This window comes from Exophiala xenobiotica (assembly GCF_000835505.1).
Source record: "Exophiala xenobiotica strain CBS 118157 unplaced genomic scaffold supercont1.2, whole genome shotgun sequence".
NCBI lineage: Eukaryota > Fungi > Ascomycota > Eurotiomycetes > Chaetothyriales > Herpotrichiellaceae > Exophiala > Exophiala xenobiotica.
In genome coordinates this window covers 2,765,290-2,786,755 of record NW_013562493.1, presented here as the reverse complement: position 1 = coordinate 2,786,755, position 21,466 = coordinate 2,765,290, and the positions used below count along the sequence as shown (strand labels likewise).

Below are 21,466 nucleotides of genomic sequence, written 5' to 3'. Positions count from 1 at the left end.
TACATGCTTTCTAAGTACGTGCTCTCTGCGGATATGCTTCCTATGGAGATGCTCTCTGTAGACCTGCTACCTGTGGACATGTTCTCAGTGGATTTGCTCTCGGTGGACATTCTCTCTGTGGACATGCTCTCTGTAGACCTGCTACCTGTGGACATGCTACCTGTGGACATGCTACCTGTGGACATGCTACCTGTGGACATGCTACCTGTGGACATGCTACCTGTGGACATGCTACCTGTGGACATGCTTTGGGTATATTGCGACGCTGAGCTGCGAGCCGTAGTGACGATGTCGATGACAAAGTACACATCACATCATATGGTCTGCCCGTTTGCAGCTTTCCACACCAAGAACAGTTGCGCCGCTACATCGTCCAAAAACTCAGTGCTGGCCCATCGCATGACTCCCGCCAATGCCATGAAGAATTCCCTGGTGTTTGACTGCATCGTCGTATGACAAACTCCCAGAGCATGCATGTTGTAGAAGCGTGCATCTTCCAGCGATGTGATGTAGTGCACCCAGAGCAGCATGAGAGGCCCTTCATGGGTGACAGAGAAGGCCAGAGGTTCCTTGTTCTCATAACTTCCTGGAGAGTAACGTTCAGTGAGCTCGGCAAGGTGACCCTGCATGGCGAGCATGGAGCTTCCAGATCCAGCAGCCTGGTTCTCTGCCTCGTACATGCTCTTGCCAGTTGCGTATGCCTTCCCTTCGACGACCAGAGATGGAAAGCGTACGTGGAGTGCAGGACGGGTGGGACTGGACATGAGCTCCCCTTGGTACTGCAGATCCTTCAACAACTCCTTAGCAGCGAGTTCGTTGACTCCCAACGACAACAACTTCTTCGTAACGACGTGGTGGAAAAACCCTATCGTAATGTCCGGGCGAGCGGTCTTGACATAGTTGTTGTCAGGCTTTGATGGGCGCGGTGGCAGTGGCATCATGGTTGCATCGGAAATCTTTGACGAAACGTAGGAAGCCCCTACACGCTGCCGCTTATGTGGTCGGTCATGGGAGTCGCCAGTATCATTGAGAGACTGGTTTGGAGGATTGGACATATAAAACATTCGTTGAGCCTTGGGTTTCAGAGCTGGGTCCCAGTCTAAGCTGACATTAGCAAAATGGCAAACGCACATACGTAGAGTGACAGTCTACTGTACCTGCTTTTCTTGGGAGGGCGAAAGCTTCGTCGTAGAGCATGCCGTTCATCAGATTCAGGGCCTGATATAGCAATTCAACGCAGTCATCTTCCCTAGCCGCATCTTCGAGAACGTTGGGAAACTGCTTGCATAAGTTGTCTGCGACGTAGAAGACAAGGCTTTCTTGGTCTTTATCGAGCTTTGGTTGGATAATGGCGTTGACTCTGTGCATCAGGTGTTCTGGGATACCTCGGTGCTGAACGACGATCCTTGCACGGTCAAGTGACATCAAGCGGTAGTTGGCAAGCGTGAGAGATGATCTTGGCAAGGACATGGAGGCTGTCTCCGGCTTCAATTCCGCAGTGCTCTCGCGGAGTGAGTGACTTCTTTTCGTTCCTGCCATGCCGTCTGATGTCTTCGATGCTGTCTCGATGTTGAGCTTTTCCAGATTCTGCCAAGTGAGGAGGTCCTTGGATGGAGGCAACTCTGCCACCGATTGTGACCTTTCCCGTCGTCGTCTGACCGGTTCCTCTTCGATGGATTCGTGTTTGTGTTTTGTTCGTGTAGGTTGCGGAGGCGCCGTCGGGCTCCCGGTAGCTGTCGAAGCCGGCTGGACAGACTGGGTCGGAAGGGGATCGGCGGCAGGAGTGTCGAGTGAGGGTGTCAATTGCGCTTGAACGCTTTTGCTGAATGCTCGGGTGATCCTTCTGGATGGAGTGGGATCGAGGAATGCAGTGTCAAGTGAGCACGCTGCTGGGATGAGGAAGTCTTTGCTGGAGGTAGCGACTTTTCTACTCTTGACGCCTGCGGATAGTTTCCCTTTATGCTGTCAGCATTGGTGGCTACGGAAGATGGGCTCTTTCTCGTGCGTTCACCTGTGTCTTCGTTGTGGGCAGATTGGCGAGGTGTGCCTGTAGTCAGTCAGTTATGTAGACTTCAAGGAGACGAATGTTGTTCCTACGGCTTGAGCGAGTAGGCCTGACCAGCTGCGGACCAGGTGTGTTGTGACCTCTTCGCAGTCTACGTGTATCCCGCTTTGCAGCACCAGCTGCGATATCGACTGGCGATGACATCGAGGACGAGCGCGCATTTTATTTGAAGACGTAGGAAACGAAGATAGCCAGAAGCAGGGTTCACAAAGGAACGCCGGCGTTATGCATTCTGGAACCAACCATTTGGATTTGGATTTGGATTTGGTCTGGTTCGCAATAAGTTGAAACTTGAAAGGAACTTGCTGGTGTAATATGTCTTTGACCACCACCAACCTTTGGAAGTCAGATGCCAGATGCCCAGATGCCAGTATCAAAGACGCTAATCCTTTACAGACATAGCTCGAACAGCTTCGTCATACTTTCCGGATTTGATACATCCTTGGTATGTCGTATGTCCAAATGACCAGATTTCAGGAGCCCCTTCACTCCCCTTGACTACCAGGTACACTTTCGCTCAACCATACACTTGCGACGCCCACCGCACAGACCCTACCATCGGGCAGATCACATACCTCGTACAAGGAAGCCAGACAAAGACAAATCAATATCCCCGGTCATCTTACGTATCCCAATGCGCAGTTCCAATTCTTCAACCAAATCCATCGGCGCCAAAGATTAATTGAGAAACTGGGTAGCTCATCGCGAGACATGGCGAGACAGCTAGAAGTTCATTTCTTTGTGTCGACTCTCTTACCCGACTCAGGAAAAGGTCTCGATTTCCGGGATGAACAGGAGCCCTACCTTGGCGTGTGTTCTTTGTTAATCTAATCATTCATTCCATACCGGATCCGGTACTCTCTTTGACATTCCAACATTCCACCGTCCTTTGTAAGTGACACATGTTTCTATGCATCAATTCCACTCCTTCTTGCAAGTGGGCCTGGAGCGCCCGACTTACTATCTGTGTGAAACCCAACCACTGTGTCACAAACTTGAACACATGAAAGTGTCAAGGCAGTCAATTGAACATGGACGACCAAGGCAACTCTCAGCTACATAGTAGCGAACAAGACTCATCACCTCCAGCCGAGCCTGCACAACTTACCCAAAGGAATCTAGAGAGATTCAACTTGCCAGTACGAGCCTCAAAGTCTTCAAATTCCCAATCACCTCCAGCTTCGGACGACGCAACCTCAAAAATGCAAAATTCAACAGGTTTGAATGCCATTTACAGCGATCTTGAATCGGCTGGCATCCACATCGTCCCCGTCCCAACCCCTCTCCAGATTCAGTCTCAAATGGATGTCATTTTTCAGCGCCCGCTATCTGTGGAGAGAAAAGAACAAATCGTCAAAATAGCAGCAAATGCATATGAAAGATACACATACATTGGAAGAACTGCAAGAGAAGACGACTGGTTCGAGATAATTGTTCGAGCACTCGAGGAGATGAATTCGGACAAAATCTTCGCGTTCGTGAGAAAAGGTGGTACGATATCTCCCTCATTACTTATACCCTTCTCAATACTAAAGGTTTATAACTAACGCCGACTCAGAATTCAGCTCAAGACTTCGGCCCATCTTTGCTCAGGAGAATCAACCCAACAAGAGCGCTGTCATAGATAACCTCCCACCAAAGCCGGTCGAGTCACAACCTCCTGTCCGACGATCAGCTAGGCTGCATTGCACATCTCTTCCACCTCAACCGACCCAAGGCCCCCTATCTACTCTTCCATCGCAGCCGACTGAGGTTCCAGTGGCAGACACCCGAGTTCCAGCTCCTCATCCGGACGTAACAGTGGGTGTTCACATCTTTGCAATAGTGAAGGCGCTAGTTCAGCGTGGTCTCAACGAGAGCGACGTCAAGCGATTCCTCGGAGAGTTACAAGATCGGGAAGCACTCTGCTTCGACCCTTTCAAAGCAGGATGTATGAACCTTCGATATCCGTTTTTGGTGATTGATGGAAAAGCATTCTTAACAAAGGGTGAGCTCAGTGTGGCGTACTCCCAAGCTGCCCGAGCCGGCTGCTATATGTTGAACCACCAGCGAGAACTCACCGAGGCGTTTCAGGATAGCGTTTTGATTCCTGGCAATGGGGAGACGCCGCTCGCCTTTTCGATTCCGTTCAAAGGATACAACTATGAGCTATGGGTTCACCATCACCACCCTTCGACAGCGACACCTGGTACTCACGAGTACTACATGAATCATGTCCAAGGTTATTCTGTGACGAGCTTGACGGAGTTTCTAATGCAGTTGGATCGCTTGATGGGTTGGTACAAGGACATCGTTCTTTCAAAGGTGACGGACCTCTTGTTTCAGGCTATGATAAGGGGGTGAGGGAGAGGCAGATAGACCTTCGTCGGTTGACGGGTTCAGAATTATTGTTCCTATTGACCTCATATGCTAGAATATGGCAAATCAGCCTTGTCATTGGTTCCCGATTTCGCTCACGTCTGCATCCTGACACAAGACTCTACCAGAGTACCTCCTCACACACCCGCGTGTTAGTCTCACACCGGGCTTCTCAACCTACGAACTTGACCTCTGTACCGCATGAATGGTGGTGTCCATGTCTTTATTAATCCCAATAGCTTCGAAGTCGTACTAGGGGGATTCGAAGCTTCAAGCTAGCCATACAGGCCGGCATGCGCCACTTCCTCTGGTCTCCGCTCGACAGTGCGAACCGAGATTCCGGCTATGACAGCAGTGACCGCACCACCATCTGCTGCCGTGCTCCCATCATCGGTTCTTCCCAACGGAACCCCTAACGTAGATGTAGGATACCTCTTCAGCTGTATGCCAACAATATGGAACAGCCGCAGATTCAAAGCTCCTTCGCAAGCCAACTGCTGCGAACCTTCGCAGAATGATGCCTCCATCAAACCATCATTCCTCAACGCCACTACTCTCCTTGTCCTTCATTGCAGCACATCGTCGCACCTGAAGAGAGGTCTTTCGCAGGGGACATTAAATGCCAAATTACACTGTATGCCAATATGACCGTAGGCTCGAAGACCCAGAAATATGCCTCATTGGTCCACAGCTCCGAACGCGGCGACGTAAAGATCTGAACCGTGCGGAATATGTTGCGGATCAGGATCAGGCCGATCAGGACGCCGAAGGTCAACATGATTTTCGTGATGTTCACTGCCGAGGAATGAGAAAGTTCTGCTTGATGCTGGAGTCCGAGGCGTAGCTTCAGGCGGGGTTGGTAGAAGGCAAGTAGACACACGAATACCACGTTGAGGAACAGCTGAAGTATCAGGCTGGCTTTGATAAGCGCAAGGCCCGAACTCATGGTACTCTGGCTCTGGTGGGCGCTGAAATACGATGCACAGCCCTGAGCCGTGCATGTGATGATTGCCGAGGTGAAGCAAGTGGTTGCCCAGAAGAAGTAGGCAGGGTGAATTCTCAGGGCGAGGGAGACGAGGTGGACGAACGCGACGTAGAGGGGGAGTGTGAAGAGGAATCTTTACGAGAGAATTATTAGCCGAGGACAGTGCGTGGATGGGGGCAGTGGCTGGAGTCCAGTGTGTGCTCACGTTGCGGTATAGAAAAGCCCTTGAACTGCGCTGGCCATGTCATTGCCGTTGTGGTGGAAAGCTGCGATTTCGCGGAGGATGAAGCCGGCGGCCATGAGGATGCATGCGATGGGAAGATACCAGGTGGATGTCCAGGTGTGATGCTTTCTGGAGGAAGTGGTGTCAGTGCTGGGCCATGGGAGTTCAGGGACCACCTTGCCTGCTTTGCCAGAGGTGTAAAACACCAGAGATGATGAAGAGGATCGCGAATACGGACGATGGGCCTTTAGTTGGGTCGGCCAGGAAGGCATCAATGATGGCTTTGACATGGTTCAGCATGATATCCCACTTGTCTGAAAAGCAGGAAGTGCTCACATAGTTCGTACATTGTGCGTGGAGGTGTCGCAAGCCTGAGGAGTAGTGTCTGGTTGCTTGAATGTGGTCTCTCTGCAGCGAATTATTTTCGAGGCAGATTTGAATCAGGCTCCCGAGAACGAGGACAAAAGAAGTCGAAAGTGTGGAGGGCTGTCCTTGAACGTCATATATGGTCATTTGGCCATTGGCAAGCTCATTCAGATGAGGCGTACTCGCACGCCTCGTAAAAGCAAGCAAGGCAGACGGCGAGGCAGACAGCGAGGTCGCAGCAGTGCCGGTATTCGGGTCGCTGGGTATGAAACGTTAGGCTGCATCAGGAGCAAGTATGGCTGCGGCATTTCCACCGATTCGTTGCCTGAACATCTCCTCACTGCGGCAGGTCAAGTGCATACCGATGGTAGAGACCTCGTGCCAGATTATGTGGCATGTCTGAATACGAGTACGACGACTACGCCTGGCTTGGGTGTTGGGTCCATTCTCGGGGGAAAGATCGGCCGTATCTTCTTTAGCGAGGGTGGGAGGCTGGCACCCAGCGAGCCTGGTAGGACAATGTTATGAGTAATCAGATTAGTCAGTGGATGCGGGGAAGTCTTGGAGGTTGCCGGGTGTCCTAGGGCCAACACAACTCAAAAAAAATCAAAAATCAAAAATCAAAAAATCAAAAATATGGGCGCAATCCAGGGTTCGAACCTGGGGCCTCTCGCATATTACTTAGGGTTATCCCTAAGCGAGAATCATACCACTAGACCAATTGCGCCTGAAATCACATCTTTGAGAAGATGTGTTCTTGAACTCAAGGTGTCTTCTTGAGTCAATTGAACACAATTTTGGGGGTAATAATATATATGGTGTAATTTTTAGAGCCATTCTGATTGACACCTTGGCGTCCGACATTCTTACGTCATCAAGCTACCCAGTACTACCTTCGTCCTTCGACACACCGAGCAGGGACAGAGTTATTCAAAGTGGCAACTCATCTTCTGCACAAAATGCTCAACGTCCAAGTTCAAAGGCATCTTCGACCTGTACCAGAGCCGTCACAGTACCTTTGACTATTTCATTCTGCTGACCGTCTGGTGATGCTGACGCTAGGTGATCCGACTTGATTCTCAAATTCCGCCATTGGGCTTCGTCTCGAATTGCAGGTCGGTATCCGCTAGCACTGGCCAACTCTTCGCACGTCAACCTTGGAATAACAACTTGCAGTATGTAACGCGGGGGATACGGGATTGGACTTATATCTCCCCTGCGAAATTCGTTGGCCATTGATCGGTTCACTCACGAGTGTCAAAGGCATTCTTACAATAGCTGTTGAAAATCCGGAACAACTTGTCTAGCGGAAGGTTAGGTACGGTCGTTGTTGATCAGCACCAGCAACCTAACCGGTGTGGCCATTTACCTTCCCTGGTCCACAGTAGCCCTTGACCGGATCAGATCTCAAGTATCCCCTGCAGCCCAGTTGACTGGATCAGATTTCAAGTATCACAAAAAGTCCACGAGGACAACGATGAACAGGAACCACCGTGCCGTTTGGTACAACAGAAGTGCCTACCAATCAACCAGCGGCGCGATTATCGGGAAGGGTCCAGGCATGCATTTGGCCGCGGCCAATATTTACCCACCTCAGCTCTGCCCATGTTTCAATTGTGCTCAAGAAGTCTCATTGTTGCAGCTTCGAGGGCGGCTGCGAGGAACCTTCTTGTCAAAAGGTCACAGGTCGTTACGCTGCTCCCCAGCCGTCTACCCACTTCTATACAGTGCATCGCACATATCCAAAACCACTGACGGCCATGGAACTCCAGCGCGGCGCGAAGAAGTCCCATCCCGAGTTGTTGGCTTTCCAGACAATTCTTTGTGCTATGCTCTGTCCTTTTTGTGCCTGAACTGTCTTTTGTAGCTGGTATGTATCTCTCGAACGGCCGACATAAGGTTGAGGTCTGAGCTCAACCGCTACTGGGGTCCCAGTCAGACCGTTGAGTTAAGAGCTCTCTAGTTGGGTATTTGGACCGCGACGTCAACCGACAGTATCGGGATCACATTGTCGAACACCCTTATACGCTGAACAAACAGTGTAAACGCGGTGCGGGCGTCGATGATTCCCACTCAGCGCTCTCTGCGGCGGCCAAAGCGTGCGGCAAGTAGAGCAACTCTGGGACCGGTTTCCAGGTTTTGATCGCATGTAGGGTCTCCGCTTCTGTCGAGGACAGTCGCCGGGGAGGGTCTAAATCTCCTCGCGATTTCCTATGAGCCTCATGGGCGCAGACGATACTGCGTTGTGAGGTTAGCAAAGGTGAGTCTGCATATCATGACGGTCTTACCAACTCAGCGAAAAAGGGCTTTGAAGCGTGCGAATTCGAGCCTCTCCACAATGGCCGTGATAGTGACTGGATATATGCCGCTGGCTATGGTGCTCTTCATTGACGTGGCTCGAGTGGAATCCAGGTTGGCTCAGAACCATGTGGGGTTTCGATGTATGACTTCTGTCGAATAGTACGGAAATGTTGGACAGAGGTTTCGATACGGCGATAGAGGCTTTATTTTCGTCATCTGCAGAAGCAGGCCGTGCAAAAAACTCGGTTAGGCCGCGATATAGTAGCTGGATATCGGTGCAGCTGTCCTCAAGAAGTATCTTAATATTTTCGCGACATCCAACGAATAAAGCCTGGGCTTCCTCTGCTGCCATGAATTCTGGGGTGATTGGGTCTCTACCAGCCTAAAAGAGGAACCGGTTATAATGTGGACCTCGAAAGTCTCTTGTGTGGATACCTAGTAGGTGTTAGGCCATCCCAGACCCACGTCTTATCCCTTAGCCGATGAGCCTTTCGACCCGCTACTTAGGTCGGGGCATCATTAGCGTATCGATGCAGGCCATGCCGCCGAAGCTTGCGACCATCCCTTATGGCTACTACTGATTAATGATCGATTATTCCTCGACCAGTATGCTCTAAGGGACACGGATCATCCATGGAAAAGAGGTCCGACGCTCTTACGAAGATGACTGTAAGCTCATCCAAGAATGCCCATTAATTCTTGATCTCATTCAATTATCTGCTAAGAAGCCCATTGTCCCGTTCCAAGACAACTCCTTCTGCCCTGGAGAACATCTGACCATATGGAGTGGATGTGCCTCAGCTTCGACGACGAACACAAGTCGTCCAAAGCAGAGCAAGTATCGCCGACGACCCGAGAGTAACAGTCCACATGGACGTATAGGAAATGAATGGAAATTGGCTCTGTCGTAAGCGTGTCAGTAGACGAAGGAGGATATAGCAGGATGCAAGTTCCATACCAACCGAGTTTGGTCAATGTCGTCGCTGTTTAGAGTATGCTCCTCCTCGAGCATCTGGGCCAGTTCGTACGTCGTTCGAAATCTTCCTTTGGTCCAGCAGGCCTCGATAATCGATCCCAGCCAGATACCCCTAGTGCTAGGAAGTTTGTCTCGTGGGGGCCAGCCCCCAGCATCCTCGGTGATCTGATCGTAATCAGCAATATCTCGCCCCGTCACCACCTCGTATATGATGGCGCCCAGCTGGCAGATGTCTGTTTCGAAGGAAGACTCATGACTTTCGGCCGCCCAGATATCCGTCTCTATCGGCAACAGAATCGACGTGCCAAAATCACAGAAGAGGATTGAGCCATTCGGGTGGATGAGCATGTTCCTTGATGCCAGATCAATCACTAGCACTCGGCGATCATGAATTCGGCACAGCGTATGAACCATCTGCTTCACCCACGCGAGCTGTTGAGCTCGCATTGGCGGGCTGTTGCTCTGTAGATACCGACTCAGCGTTCCGTCATTCATAAAAGGCAGTTGAATGACCAGGCCGGACAGGTCCAGATAAGGAATGACTCCTTCGCAGTGTTGGAGTCGCCGATAAATTTCCTTTTCGTGTTCAATACATTCAACCGAATACGGATCCGACGGGTCGACCGGGCGCTTGAAGATGATGCCATAGACCACAATACCGGAATTTGAGCAAATAGCATTGGATGGCAGATATATGTCGTCTTCAGACATGGTGGCTACAGTTTTTGAATACATTGCAAACGATTGGACGACACGAGAAGGACTGAATTGAACAGAGGTGCAGACCCCTTAAAAGCTTGGCGTCCTAATTTAGTAAAATATGCATTTGAAATCTCGAGGAATGCCACTCGGTACCTGTATGCCTGTTATTATCGCCATGAGGATGGGATGTGGCTAGATGAGGGGAATGGTAGGAGCTTAGAGGAAATCCGCAATCTGAACAAGCACCCTTGGATGGGGAATCTTCATTTCGAAGGGGTTAATGAAGGATATCAGCTGTTGCCAAATGGCTACACGAGGTCGTCAAAGAGCAAGATCTGCTGTCCAATCGATGCAAGTTCAGAACGTGACACTGGACATGTCTGCTTGGATTGCGGACTATTTGAGTATACTGGGAAGCGCGTCTCTTATCGGTAGTCATATTCAGGAAGGTGCGCCGAGTGCTATATCACGTGGAACTCTGGCTGTGCCCGACGTCCAGGTAACAGCATGAGGCACGGGTCTATCGGACCTGGATGGGCGAGTTCGCTTCAATCGGTCTGGATGGGATAAAGCCACTCACTCACCAGGGGATATTGCGAGTCACTGGAGTCTTCAATCTTACTTCCAACCCAAGCTGCGAGTTTTCCAACCTAGGCTGCCCTCGCCGGCGGACTACCATTCCTCCCAAAGCCTTCCTTCGTCTCGGGCCATAGTTGTCTTCGCTCCTCGAGACTTCACGAGGCGACTCCTAATTTCCTGCATCTTCGCTCAGAATGGGACAGCACCGATTTTCGATTCCTGCCGAGTGGCCCTCAGCCCATTCCCAGTCCCAAGCCAAGTGCAGTTCTGACGAGTAACATGGCTGCACCTTTCTCCCACTCTGCCACGGGACAAACGATGTACAAGTTCTTGGGTATATCAATGGCGGAAATGCTTTCAAGAGATGGTCTACATGTTGGTGAGTCAATGGGCTGGCGAGTGGCGCATGTCGATCGTTAAGTACGGGAGCTGTGCACTCAAGTCAACGGTCCCTCCCCCTATGGACAGCTGGAAGCACAGCCAACTGCCCTGCCATGAGGACGGGACAATTTGACTCTGGAGAAGCTGGAGAAAGAGGACACTCGGATGCCTCTGCAGAGAGCGGTACTATTGAGCTGGGTGCGTGTCAACGGTCGGGAGACCGCGAGCGTGTTCCACAGATGCCATGTTCGACCGAGACACCCGGCAGTGTTATTTGAGGTACCCAACGATTAATCAAATCTTTTTATCTTTTTATTTTGTTACTCGATAACTGCCAGCGATATCCACTACGTGACTGGTCCTTCATCGGTACGGCAGATCTAGACCTTTCAAAGCCTCACTAGCCTAAGTTAGCGGTAGTCCGTGCTTGCCCCTCCACCCCTCTTTACCCCGCTAGGCCAAGACTCGACAAACTCCACGTGTTACTTAAAGATTAAATAGCTCTCCAGCGGCACGGCACGTTCCAAAACTCTCAACTCCCCAGCTTAGTGCAAAAGTCCTCACCACCGAAGCCATGGACATCGATTACACCGATCCAGGATTGCAAGCATTCATCATACAACGATGTGAAGAGGAACGAGAGGGCAACGTCAACGTCATCAGTCCTCACACTTCGACAAATTGTGTGGTGAGGCTGGCGGACAAGGTTGCTGTCAAATTTGGAACTGGTGTCACAGAAGCTGAAGCTGACGCACTGACATTCGCATCCCGAAATCTCGATCGGGCAATCATCAAAGTGCCATCGGTCTTCCAATACTTCACACGTCCGGACTCGATATGGACGACAGGGTATCTAGTGATGGAGCTGGTTGAAGGTGCCTCACTCGAACGGCTACCTCCGGCCGAAGGTGTCCAGCATGTTGCCCCGATCATGCGCGCTGTACAGCATATTCACGGTTTCTGCGGTGCTCGTCCTGGCCCTCTTGACGGCAGCCGTACGCGAGGCTTGGTGTTCGGCGAGTCTGGCATCGGCCCGCCTCTCAACTCACGCGAGCATCTCCAGAAATTTTTTGACTTCATGATGGAAAAGGCCAAGGCGGATATCACTGTTGATGCGACGAACATGCCTTTATCTCTATGCCATCTCGACATCCATCCCCACAATTTCATCGTCGCCCCAGATCAGTCGATCTACCTGTTGGACTGGAGGTGTGCGGGCTTCTACCCTGCTGCCTTCGAAACTTGGTCCATTCTGTCGGAGAACCTTGTCCGGAAGAACACGTTCATGTATGCTCTGGGGCAACACCTCGCCAGTTGCACTTCACCCGCCGAAATGGCGCTGGCTGAAACGCTCGTGCGAGCGAACCTAGAACACAGAAACCGAGCGAGGAAAATGTGAGTCATTGAATTGGTTTCGGGGCGTATGTACTGATACGATTGTCAGCCCGGATCCGGGGAACATGAACTTTCCTCCTCTCGCGCAGAGAGAGTCGGGCCCCCCGACGAACCGGTTCCTCGTTGATCTCTTTGGAAACGACGTCAATCCTAGTGGTAGCTCGGATCCTACTAGTGTCCTGAGACGCATACTCTCAGCTGAACCATTGCCACCGGACATAGCCGCGGCGTCGAGAGCATCAGGTCGGCAAGAAGGACCATCAGACATCATCACACGCATGCTCATGGCTGAAGGGTTCGGACGGGGAAACGGCCCGCCGCCGGGGCCGCCGGAGATGAGAGGTCCGCTACCTCCGCCACCCCCAGGCATGGGCCCGAGAAATTAGGCCTTTTGTTTCCCCCATCGGCTGTCTGCATCCGTTGGGACGCCATGGAGGTCATCAAGGGCAGCCCATCTCCTCTGTCATCAAAAGGAACATTGACGCGGCAAGTCGTCCAGGGTCAGGGAAGGGAACACCTTTGGTTTTTGCTCGGAGCTGGTTCTGTGTTTCGCCATGTCTCTCTCTCGGGTCAGAATTCCCAATTTCGGCGCTCTTCTCGATGGCACCAGATAGCACGTCGGTCTCTCTGTGACCTACAAGCGTGCTATTGGTGCGGATCACGATCGGTAAACTTGAGCTGGAAGGGTTTGCTGTCCAGTCTGACAATGCTGCACTTAATATTCTCTAGTTTCAAGCAACGGAATGTCGCAAAATAGTCTTCTTCATTGACGCTTTGTTTCCTGACCGGCCTTCCCCAAGTAATGATCAGTTCATTTTTAAACATATGCTTTAATATGGGAAATAGCTGAAGGACTGGGCGACTAAGCCATAGCCCGACGTAGAGGCATATGCGTAGCAATCGTGAGTAGGAAAAGGCAAACAAGAGCATGACAAAGTATCAGTTCCATACAACTTGGCCAATTGACGCATGATGGAAGACCGACGTACAGACTCTGGCAAGGTCAATCTTGACGAGGCCAATATGGGGATAAGAGGAAACGCCAAAGACCTCAATCAACTCTCATCTTCTGGACGAGCTGCATAAGACAGAAGATCCGCCAAGGCAATGAAAGCTCTCGCGCAAGCTGGGAAGAATCTCGAGGAGAAGGCAAAAAGGGAGGAAAAGGAAGAAAAGGACGGACAGAAGTAGTTCGCCTCTCACCGAGATGGGCTACGGGTAGCTGATGCAAACTCGTGCCTAAGCCTCAAGTCATACTCTTCTTTCTCCTTGACCTTTGCCCGAATGAAGCCGGTTGCGTTCCTACTCCAATAACTTTCCATGATTTCAAAGAAATTTGGATTTTCGATGTGGTCTTTGGCAAATATCGGCTGGATGTGATCGTAGAAGAGCGCGAAGAGTCCAGTGGGACTGTCGAGTGCGAGAGAATACCAAAAAGATCCCGTTTCCCATCCCCGGCTGAGTATGTTGGATAAGAGCATTCCCTCTGACCCTTGTCCGACAAATCTTCGTTCTTCGTCTTCCAAAGCCTCCATAAATTCTCGGTGCATTTTTTCATACTCGTGTGCATCAATCCTATCAACGGACTGGTTTGTAAGCCAGTATGGTGGGTGCAGCATCTCTACCGGACGTGAACATGCCCATTCTAAGTCGAGAACTTTCGTGATAGTCCACTGGTCGTCAACGTAAAGATTGCTCTGGTGGAGATCTGTGAGTGAGAATATGAATGGTCCTCGCCGGAGTTCGGTCTGGAAAAAATGGGGAAATATGGCTCTCATGGTTGTCAGGGCAGCCATCTGGTATAAACCATCCGTTAACGTGTTGATTGCATTTGGCTGATGTCGTAGTCGGCTATCATGAAAGGCAAGAATGCCATTGATGTAGGCATCAACGGTCGAATAAGTAAGTCTTCGTGGAATTCCCACGGGGATGTGCTCATTTTCCAAATCCTGCATCTCCAGAGATAAAGGCCTATTGACCAAGCGTAAAACACCATCATCACAGATCGTGAATGAGCCAATCTGTGGCAGAGGCACGCGTGCAAGGCTTAGAAAGATCCGCGACAGGCTCCGGAAAAAACTGCTTCGTAACTTCGGTTCCTGACACCTCTGGTTCCAAGTGCATGATAGCATTTTGCCATGAGATTTATCAACATACTCGAGCAACAGGTACCCGACGCCCAGATCAGTTATGCGCTTGCTTTGATTCGGCTGACAGATGTACCGAGACGGTACTGGATAACCAAGCCACGAAAGAATTTGGCGACGGACGTATTGCAGGCAACGGGAGAGGACCGGCAGACTATCGAGAGCTGTGAACTGTGAGCAGTTAATGAACGTCGTCTTGTCGAATCTGAGGTATACTCGACTTACACTTTGACCTGTTGAGACTCCGAACCCAAATAGATACGGAATTGGTATGTCTGGGCAATTTTCCTGTAGCCAGATATAGGCTCCCGCTTCGCACCGAAGTTTTTCGTCTGCATTACCTGGGCGGAACGCTTCGCCGACTCGGTAAGGTAAGGGAAATCGCATAATAAAATGCTGGTCAGGGCAGTTCTTGCCACTTTCGACAATAACTGGTATGCAGAGATTGAAACTTCCGTGTAACCAATCATCAGGCTCTGCAATGTGGCATTTCGCTTCTGTGCTCAATCCGAGATGGAATGCCGCTATCACTTCAATCAAGCTGCGTTTATGGTAGAGATAGTCAAAGAACTTGTTCCTTTTCTCCCAAAGACTTAATCTATGCAGCATGTTGGTCTCTTCATCTTTGGCGCAAGAGTAAGTGATCTCCCCACGCAAAAGCCGGCGCGGACGAGCCATAGGACTCGCAGCAGAAGACGCAGGACTCTTCAAAGACAATATTCTGGTGGGAGTAACCTAAGCAGATAAACATCTTGACAAATGTAGTAAGATCTTACGCGTTTGGATCAGGATCGTGCCGACCCGAATCGTCCCTTCGAGGAAATTGATAGGAAGTGTCCTTCTCATTCACGGCTTAGCCAAGGATAACTCATCTTCATGTCGAGAAGGATTCGCCACTAACTCTTCGGGCTTCAGCAGCCAACCTTAGAATGAAAAGGTCAAAGCCGGCGAGACACTTACATTCTTCGAAGTGGTGTCCAGCTCCTGACGCTAGTCTACAGTTGGAATCTAACAAACACTTCAAACTCGCCGAGGGAATCACTGTCATGCAGAGAACTGGAAACAGGGTCAATTGTTCCTCAGACCTTTTTACGTCACGATACTTGTGCGCAGAGGACAAGACGCCGCGATATCAGCTGTAGCGGAAGATGGCCGTTTGGAACTGTGGGCACTCCCGAGCTACAAAAGTCACAGCGTCCGGGACAATTCGTTGCGAAGGCTGCAAGTCACCTACCAGTTTGTTTGCGCCACACGAGGCGCTCAGAATTGCACAGCCCCTGCCGCAAAACAGCCGAAGTCAGCACTCAAGCACAGCCACTGTTTCGAACGGCTTAGTCAGGACTCAAGAACAGCCACTTTCGAGGACGGCTTAGTCAGGACTCATGATGAATCAGGATGTGCTCAGGTCATACTCCCAAGTCACACAGGACTTTGACCACTTTGCAGGGTACGCCGCCAACTCTGGTTTCTCGCCGGCGCAAGTTACTCTGAACGTGCAAGAGTCCACGATTTCGGGGTCACTTGTGGCATACAATAAGTCATCTATCAGGTGCCAGGACTAGTACTAGTAGTTGTGCATGTCCGCGGGCCTGGTTCAGTCAATGAACAATCCGCCAGTTGCACAAACATGAGCGCCATTGATCCATCTGGCTCTTTCCTCGGCCAAACAGCCCACGACATAAGCGATCTCTTCCGCCTCGGCCATTCGCTTCCCCACGGGAGTCTGGTCAATGACCGGCTGCAAAATCTTCATCGCTTCGACCCCGGCGTCGCCGAATCCTTCCGTCCTTGTCGGCCCAGGACTGACGGCATTCACGGTGCAACCATACACAGGCGGCAGCTCTTTGGCCCAGCAACGCGTGAATGAGTCCACCATACCCTTGGTGCCGGCGTAGATGGTCTGACCGGGTGGAGGTCCTCTGGATGAGACGCTGACAATGTTGATGATTCGACCACCCGATGGTTTCGGCAGATGAGGCAGCACCGACCGAGTCAAGAGGAAGGTGCCGCGGCCGTTCAGGTTGACAAGTCGATCCCAATGTTCAAGCGTCTGCTCGGCAAGCGGCAGGTTGACGGCAAGCGCGGCGTTGTTGACTAGAATATCGATCTTGCCGTACTTCTCCACGGCAGCGTCGATCAGTCTGCGCGGCCCGTCCGTTGTCGAGAGGTCAGCTTGCACGGCCATCCCCTTGCCATCTTGGGGTAGGCCGGTGACAACGGCTTCGGCTTGTGCCCGGAGCTCAGCATAGGGGTAGTTGATCACCACTGTCGCCCCTCGCGATGACAACTCACGAGCAATTGCGGCCCCGATTCCTGAGCTCGACCCAGAAATGATCGCCACTCGGCCTCTCATTGTGTGCTCTGGCGGCACCTGTGACATTGTTCCGGTGGGTCAGCGCGACCTTTCTAGGTTCAGGTACGGTGAAGCAAAATCTAGATGATGTCTTAAGTGTCACTGTCAGTTGGCCTGGACAAAAGTGGTGGCGAATGTTGCGAGTCTGATCTGGATATCAATGGACTTGCTGGGGTCAATTTGTGCCCTGCACGTTTTTTGATCAGGGCGGACCAAGTTTGAAAGACAGGGCTTAGCTTCTTTTGGTCAAGGATCCGGTATTCGGGACCACATTAGAGGACACGCAAAGTAAGCAGGATTATTCAACCGAGTTCAAGTGCACACAGTGAAGCCTGAGAAGAAGCCAAAGCAGGAGATGGGACCTGTCGAAGAATCAACGCGAGCTGCGTGTTACGGACAAGCCTGCGGAATTGACCAAAGTTGACACTACAGCGTCTCTCTGACGCGCTAGTAACCGAAGTACTACTGATATACATGCGGCTTCCATTTGTCGGCAAAGGCTCCCTTTTCCACTGTTCTTCTTCCGAAGATGGATGTCCAGACTCCAACGAGCTTCCGATTGCATTTCCAGCTCTCTCAACTACGTCCTCCACATGTCACTCGCCGACTTCACGATCAAGATGCCAATTCACCCTTTTCATGATTCGCCATTTGATGGTGGCATGTCTGACTTTCTTGCCGAATAGATAAAAGGGAATCCAGCAAAAAAGTATTGCTGCGCTAATGCCCGCCATGGCGCCAAAGGAATCCAAATAGCCCGACTCGGCGATCCAAGGATTGGTGTAGAACGACAGAAGGAAGCCGAACGCCGCCTTGAATGCAAGCTGTGTTGTGATAACTTCACCTGCCACGGGTCGATAGGCGTCAACTGTGTAAACCAATGAAACATTTGTTGCCTGAGTAATGGCAAAGTTGACTGCATCGCCAGTTAGTGGACACAATACTACCTCCTTACTTCCGCCATTCAGGCAACTTACGAAGACCAAGGCCAAGAGTGGGAACCATCCAGTGCAGCTGATTCTGGATGCCAACACCATATAGAAGGAGAGCGACTGGAGCAGCAATCATCCCGAGTGTCATGGAAGGAAGCCGCATTTCGGGTTCACGGATGCCGTTGTTGCGATAAGTAAGCATGTTCGCAGTCCAGTCGGAGAACCAGCCGCCGAAAAGGATGCCAACGAGTGAACCCACAAGGCCGGCTACAAAACACAGGCCTGATTGCCACGGAGCAAAGCCATAGGTTGTTTGGAAGGCAGAAGCAAAGTTGGACGTGATAGCGACCAAGAAGCCGATCGTCACAGACATGCAGAGCGTGGCCCACAAGACGGGGGGAAGGACCAGGAGAGCGATGGGTCGAAAGAAAATCGTGAAGAATGTTTCGTTGGTCAGGACACCACTGTAAAGCTTGAGACTCTGGACGTAGCTTCGCTTCTTGTGCTGTGGATTCGAGACTTGCCCTTGAGCTTCGATATTGACGATCTGACCACCGAAATCTTCGCGGAGCTCGGCAGTGGCCTTGCTCTCGGCATCCGAGTTTGACAATTCTTGTAAGGTAGGAGTTACGGCGGCCGGGCTTCGATTGTATGATGTCTCTGGCATGGTAAAGAATACCAGAAGCGTCAAGGCACCAATCATGGCGGTGGCGACGTAGTAGATATAACGCCAGCTGTGGTCGATGGTGATGAGACCGGAGATGATTATTCCGAAAGCGACTCCGCAGGAGAGAGCAGCAGTGTAGCAAGCCATGATGAGGCCCCTTTCGTGGAGGAAGAAGATATCCGCAATGGTCAGTGGCGCGACACACTCTCCTGACCCTGCAGCGAAACCCATGATGATGCGAGAAGCCAGTTCAGAGCCATATGACTTGGAGCAGCCACTCCAGATCGCGCACGCAGTGTAAAGGGTGAACGACGACAAATAGATAGGTCGCCGTCCGTACTTGACAATGAGGGGCATCCAGATCAAGTTTCCCAATCCTTGACAGAGCGCTGTCGTGGTAAAGAAGTATGCAACTCGGGCAATTGCATGAGCGAACGCCGGGTCGGTGGGAGGAGTGTGGAAGAAGTCAATGGTGATTTCGACGATGGCTACAGTAGGGCCTGCTGCCAGGAAGTTGCACATCAACATGGCTAAGCAGACGAGAACAGCCATGTAGTAGCGGTACCCCTTGGACCTTTAACTGTGTCAGCTTCCTTCTCAGCATCCTCACAGAGGCACTTCCGACATACCAGTTCAGGGGATCATCCGGGTGGTTGGACGGGGTGGGAATCAATATCACCTTTCTGGTGCCATGGCTATGGAGTCGAACACTGCCCAGCGTCTGGACACGTTGCAGGTCGGCTTCTTCTCTTTCCGCCGTTGTTTGCACCATGGCGAGCAGTCTGCAGCGTCGATAGGTCCCGAGGAATACTCAGAGCTTTTGCAGGATCGTTTGTCAAGCCAGTGCTCAACAAAGACAGTGCATTCTGGCGATTGATTGATCGGAAACCCGGGATGCTATAACACTTTCTGTGCTTGCGTCGCACTACTCAAGGTGGTTCTAAACGTGGTCCCGAAATGCAAGCCTTGAACGTGCATCCGAAATTTTTATGGCTATTCCTCCAAAGCTATCAGCCAGATCGAGGAGGTTGTTGGGCTGCTACGACTGGTCATTGCAGGATTTACAGCAGGTTTGGAGACCACTGGGAGGGACAATAACTTGACCAGGGACCGGCACCTCGCTCGAGGTGGGGGCGAATAAGAAGCACCAGAGAAGCGTCCAGCCGACCACTTTCACACCCCAAATATTGATGGCTTAAATCTCGGCAGTTCAGCCAGGCAAGCCTTCTCCAAAGCGATTGATTCTTTTCCAATCGAAGCCGGCCACCACCAATCATGGGTTCTATCCTGGTTTCTTCACTCCCCATCATCTGGCGTGCCGAGGCTTCTGAAGCCGACTACGAGCAGGCACGCGTTGAGAGGATTTTCAACCAACGCAGGCCCTCCCGCTACCCCCGTGCGGTGGTGCAAGCTACCGAGGAACATCATGTCGTTGAGGCTGTCCAACTTGCCATCCAACAACGGTGCCGCGTGTCTGTACGCTCTGGCGGCCACAGCTGGGCTGCCTGGAGCGTCCGGGATGATGCTATTCTCATAGATCTTGGCGGATACCACTTTATGAGTCTCAACGAGAATGACCGAGTCGTCACCGTATCTCCCAGCTCCACAGGTAACGTGCTCAACGGGTATCTCAATGCGAAAGGCCTCATGTTTGCTGGCGGTCACTGTCCTGACGTGGGTGTGGGCGGGTTTCTACTACAGGGAGGCATGGGCTGGAATTGCAAAAATTGGGGCTGGGCTTGTGAACAGATACTGGCTATCGATGCCGTGAATGCGCAGGGCGAACTTGTCCACTGCAACGCAAAGCAGAACTCCGATCTCTATTGGTGTGCCAGAGGCGCTGGGCCTGGATTTCCTGGCGTGGTCACCAAGTTCTATCTCCAGGTCCGGCCATCATACAGCAAGATGCTCTCCACTGCCTTCTTCTATCCACTCTCCCATTATCGAACAGTTATGGATTGGGTGACCAAGATATCACCAGGATACGACGGAGATACAGAGATTGTGGCTGTCGGCGCCACCCCTCCTACCGAACTGGGTATTCATGAGCCTTGTATCATGCCGTTGTTTGTCACTTTCAAGGACTCGGAGGACGAAGCTAGAGCGGCTCTGGCGCAGGCGAATAAGTCTCGGCCCGACGGGGCGCTCCTTGAACTCGTCAACCAGCCTACCAGCCTAGCAAAAGAGTATCAAAATCAAGCCGCCGCCAACCCGAAGAATCACCGCTACTGCGCGGAAAACGCCTACATCTGTAACGATGCAGATGTCGTCACCGTGCTCGAGGAAGCATTCACCACCTTGCCACATCCCAAAGCATTCTCGCTATGGTACTCGATGAACCCATGCAGCCGGCGAAGTCTACCTGACATGGCTCTCAGCATGCAGAGTGACCACTATTTTGCCCTCTACACTGTGTGGGAAAATGAATCTGATGATGCAAGATGCAAAGCCTGGGTACGAGATATCATGACAAAGGTCGAGCGCCATAGCGAAGGCGCATATCTGGGCGACTCGGACTTCCAGGTTCGACGCACCAAGTTCTGGACAGATGAAAATGCGACGAGGCTGATGGAATTGCGTCGGCAGCTGGATCCTCTGGGCATCATATGTGGCTACCTGGATGTGGAAGACGGCTCGGGCGTCAACGGGCTGGCCAACGACCACGAGTGGACATAACGAGCAAGGTCACATTTCACTTGAGTTCTTAACTCTCACCGTGCTCATGTTCTCCCTACGGGTTCAGGGCAGTTTGGTATATGTCCATGTTCGTGACTGGTGAATTCGGGCTTCAATTCCAAGCTCACGACGCCGTAGATCGAGCTCTCTGCCATGCTGTCAGTAAGTCAGTCCACCCCAGACCTACCCCATTCCAAGGCGGTGACGTCCATGGATCCCCATGTGTGCCGCGTTTCTCTGCGGAGATCATTGGGTCCCCCACAAGCCGGATACCCATTACTCCGGACGTTTCCCCTCATCAACCGTGAAAAGTTCTTCCCTCCACCATTGCACTCTTTTGCCGAGGGACCTAGATGTCAG

General features: G+C 51.6%; 7 protein-coding genes and 1 non-coding gene across 8 annotated transcripts; 3 read left to right on the top strand and 5 right to left on the bottom strand.

Moving 5' to 3' along the window:
• Positions 1-158: 158 nt before the first annotated feature.
• Positions 159-2,373, bottom strand: PV05_03239 (uncharacterized protein). The gene is made up of 4 exons (XM_013463871.1): positions 2,098-2,373; positions 2,012-2,047; positions 1,158-1,955; positions 159-1,099 (listed from the first exon to the last, which is right to left on the bottom strand). The coding sequence occupies exons 1-4, from the start codon at positions 2,207-2,209 to the stop codon at positions 315-317; spliced, it is 1,731 nt and encodes a 576-aa protein (XP_013319325.1). The 5' UTR covers positions 2,210-2,373; the 3' UTR covers positions 159-314.
• A 196-nt stretch (positions 2,374-2,569) lies between these two features.
• On the top strand, positions 2,570-4,505 carry PV05_03238 (uncharacterized protein). Its single transcript, XM_013463870.1, has 2 exons — positions 2,570-3,556; positions 3,624-4,505. Exons 1-2 carry the CDS (start codon positions 3,097-3,099, stop codon positions 4,406-4,408), a joined length of 1,245 nt encoding a protein of 414 aa, XP_013319324.1. The 5' UTR covers positions 2,570-3,096; the 3' UTR covers positions 4,409-4,505.
• On the bottom strand, positions 4,461-6,217 carry PV05_03237 (uncharacterized protein). The gene is made up of 4 exons (XM_013463869.1): positions 5,968-6,217; positions 5,813-5,912; positions 5,614-5,760; positions 4,461-5,541 (listed from the first exon to the last, which is right to left on the bottom strand). The coding sequence occupies exons 1-4, from the start codon at positions 5,978-5,980 to the stop codon at positions 4,974-4,976; spliced, it is 828 nt and encodes a 275-aa protein (XP_013319323.1). The 5' UTR covers positions 5,981-6,217; the 3' UTR covers positions 4,461-4,973.
• Positions 6,218-6,636: 419 nt separating this feature from the next.
• On the bottom strand, positions 6,637-6,724 carry PV05_03236. Its single transcript has one exon. It is a non-coding gene; the product is annotated as a tRNA-Pro (tRNA).
• A 1,294-nt stretch (positions 6,725-8,018) lies between these two features.
• Positions 8,019-9,985, bottom strand: PV05_03235 (uncharacterized protein; the record flags this gene model as incomplete). The annotated part of the gene is made up of 3 exons (XM_013463868.1): positions 8,019-8,235; positions 8,286-8,680; positions 9,257-9,985. 3 exons carry the CDS (start codon positions 9,983-9,985, stop codon positions 8,019-8,021), a joined length of 1,341 nt encoding a protein of 446 aa, XP_013319322.1.
• Positions 9,986-11,510: 1,525 nt separating this feature from the next.
• Positions 11,511-12,937, top strand: PV05_03234 (uncharacterized protein; the record flags this gene model as incomplete). Its single annotated transcript, XM_013463867.1, has 2 exons — positions 11,511-12,331; positions 12,381-12,937. The coding sequence occupies 2 exons, from the start codon at positions 11,511-11,513 to the stop codon at positions 12,715-12,717; spliced, it is 1,158 nt and encodes a 385-aa protein (XP_013319321.1). The 3' UTR covers positions 12,718-12,937.
• A 3,135-nt stretch (positions 12,938-16,072) lies between these two features.
• On the bottom strand, positions 16,073-19,202 carry PV05_03233 (uncharacterized protein; the record flags this gene model as incomplete). The annotated part of the gene is made up of 4 exons (XM_013463866.1): positions 16,073-16,849; positions 17,464-17,747; positions 17,809-19,004; positions 19,060-19,202. The coding sequence occupies 4 exons, from the start codon at positions 19,200-19,202 to the stop codon at positions 16,073-16,075; spliced, it is 2,400 nt and encodes a 799-aa protein (XP_013319320.1).
• Positions 19,203-19,705: 503 nt separating this feature from the next.
• PV05_03232 (uncharacterized protein) lies at positions 19,706-21,106 on the top strand (the record flags this gene model as incomplete). The annotated part of the gene is made up of 1 exon (XM_013463865.1): positions 19,706-21,106. One exon carries the CDS (start codon positions 19,706-19,708, stop codon positions 21,104-21,106), a length of 1,401 nt encoding a protein of 466 aa, XP_013319319.1.
• Between the last annotated feature and the right edge of the window lie 360 nt (positions 21,107-21,466).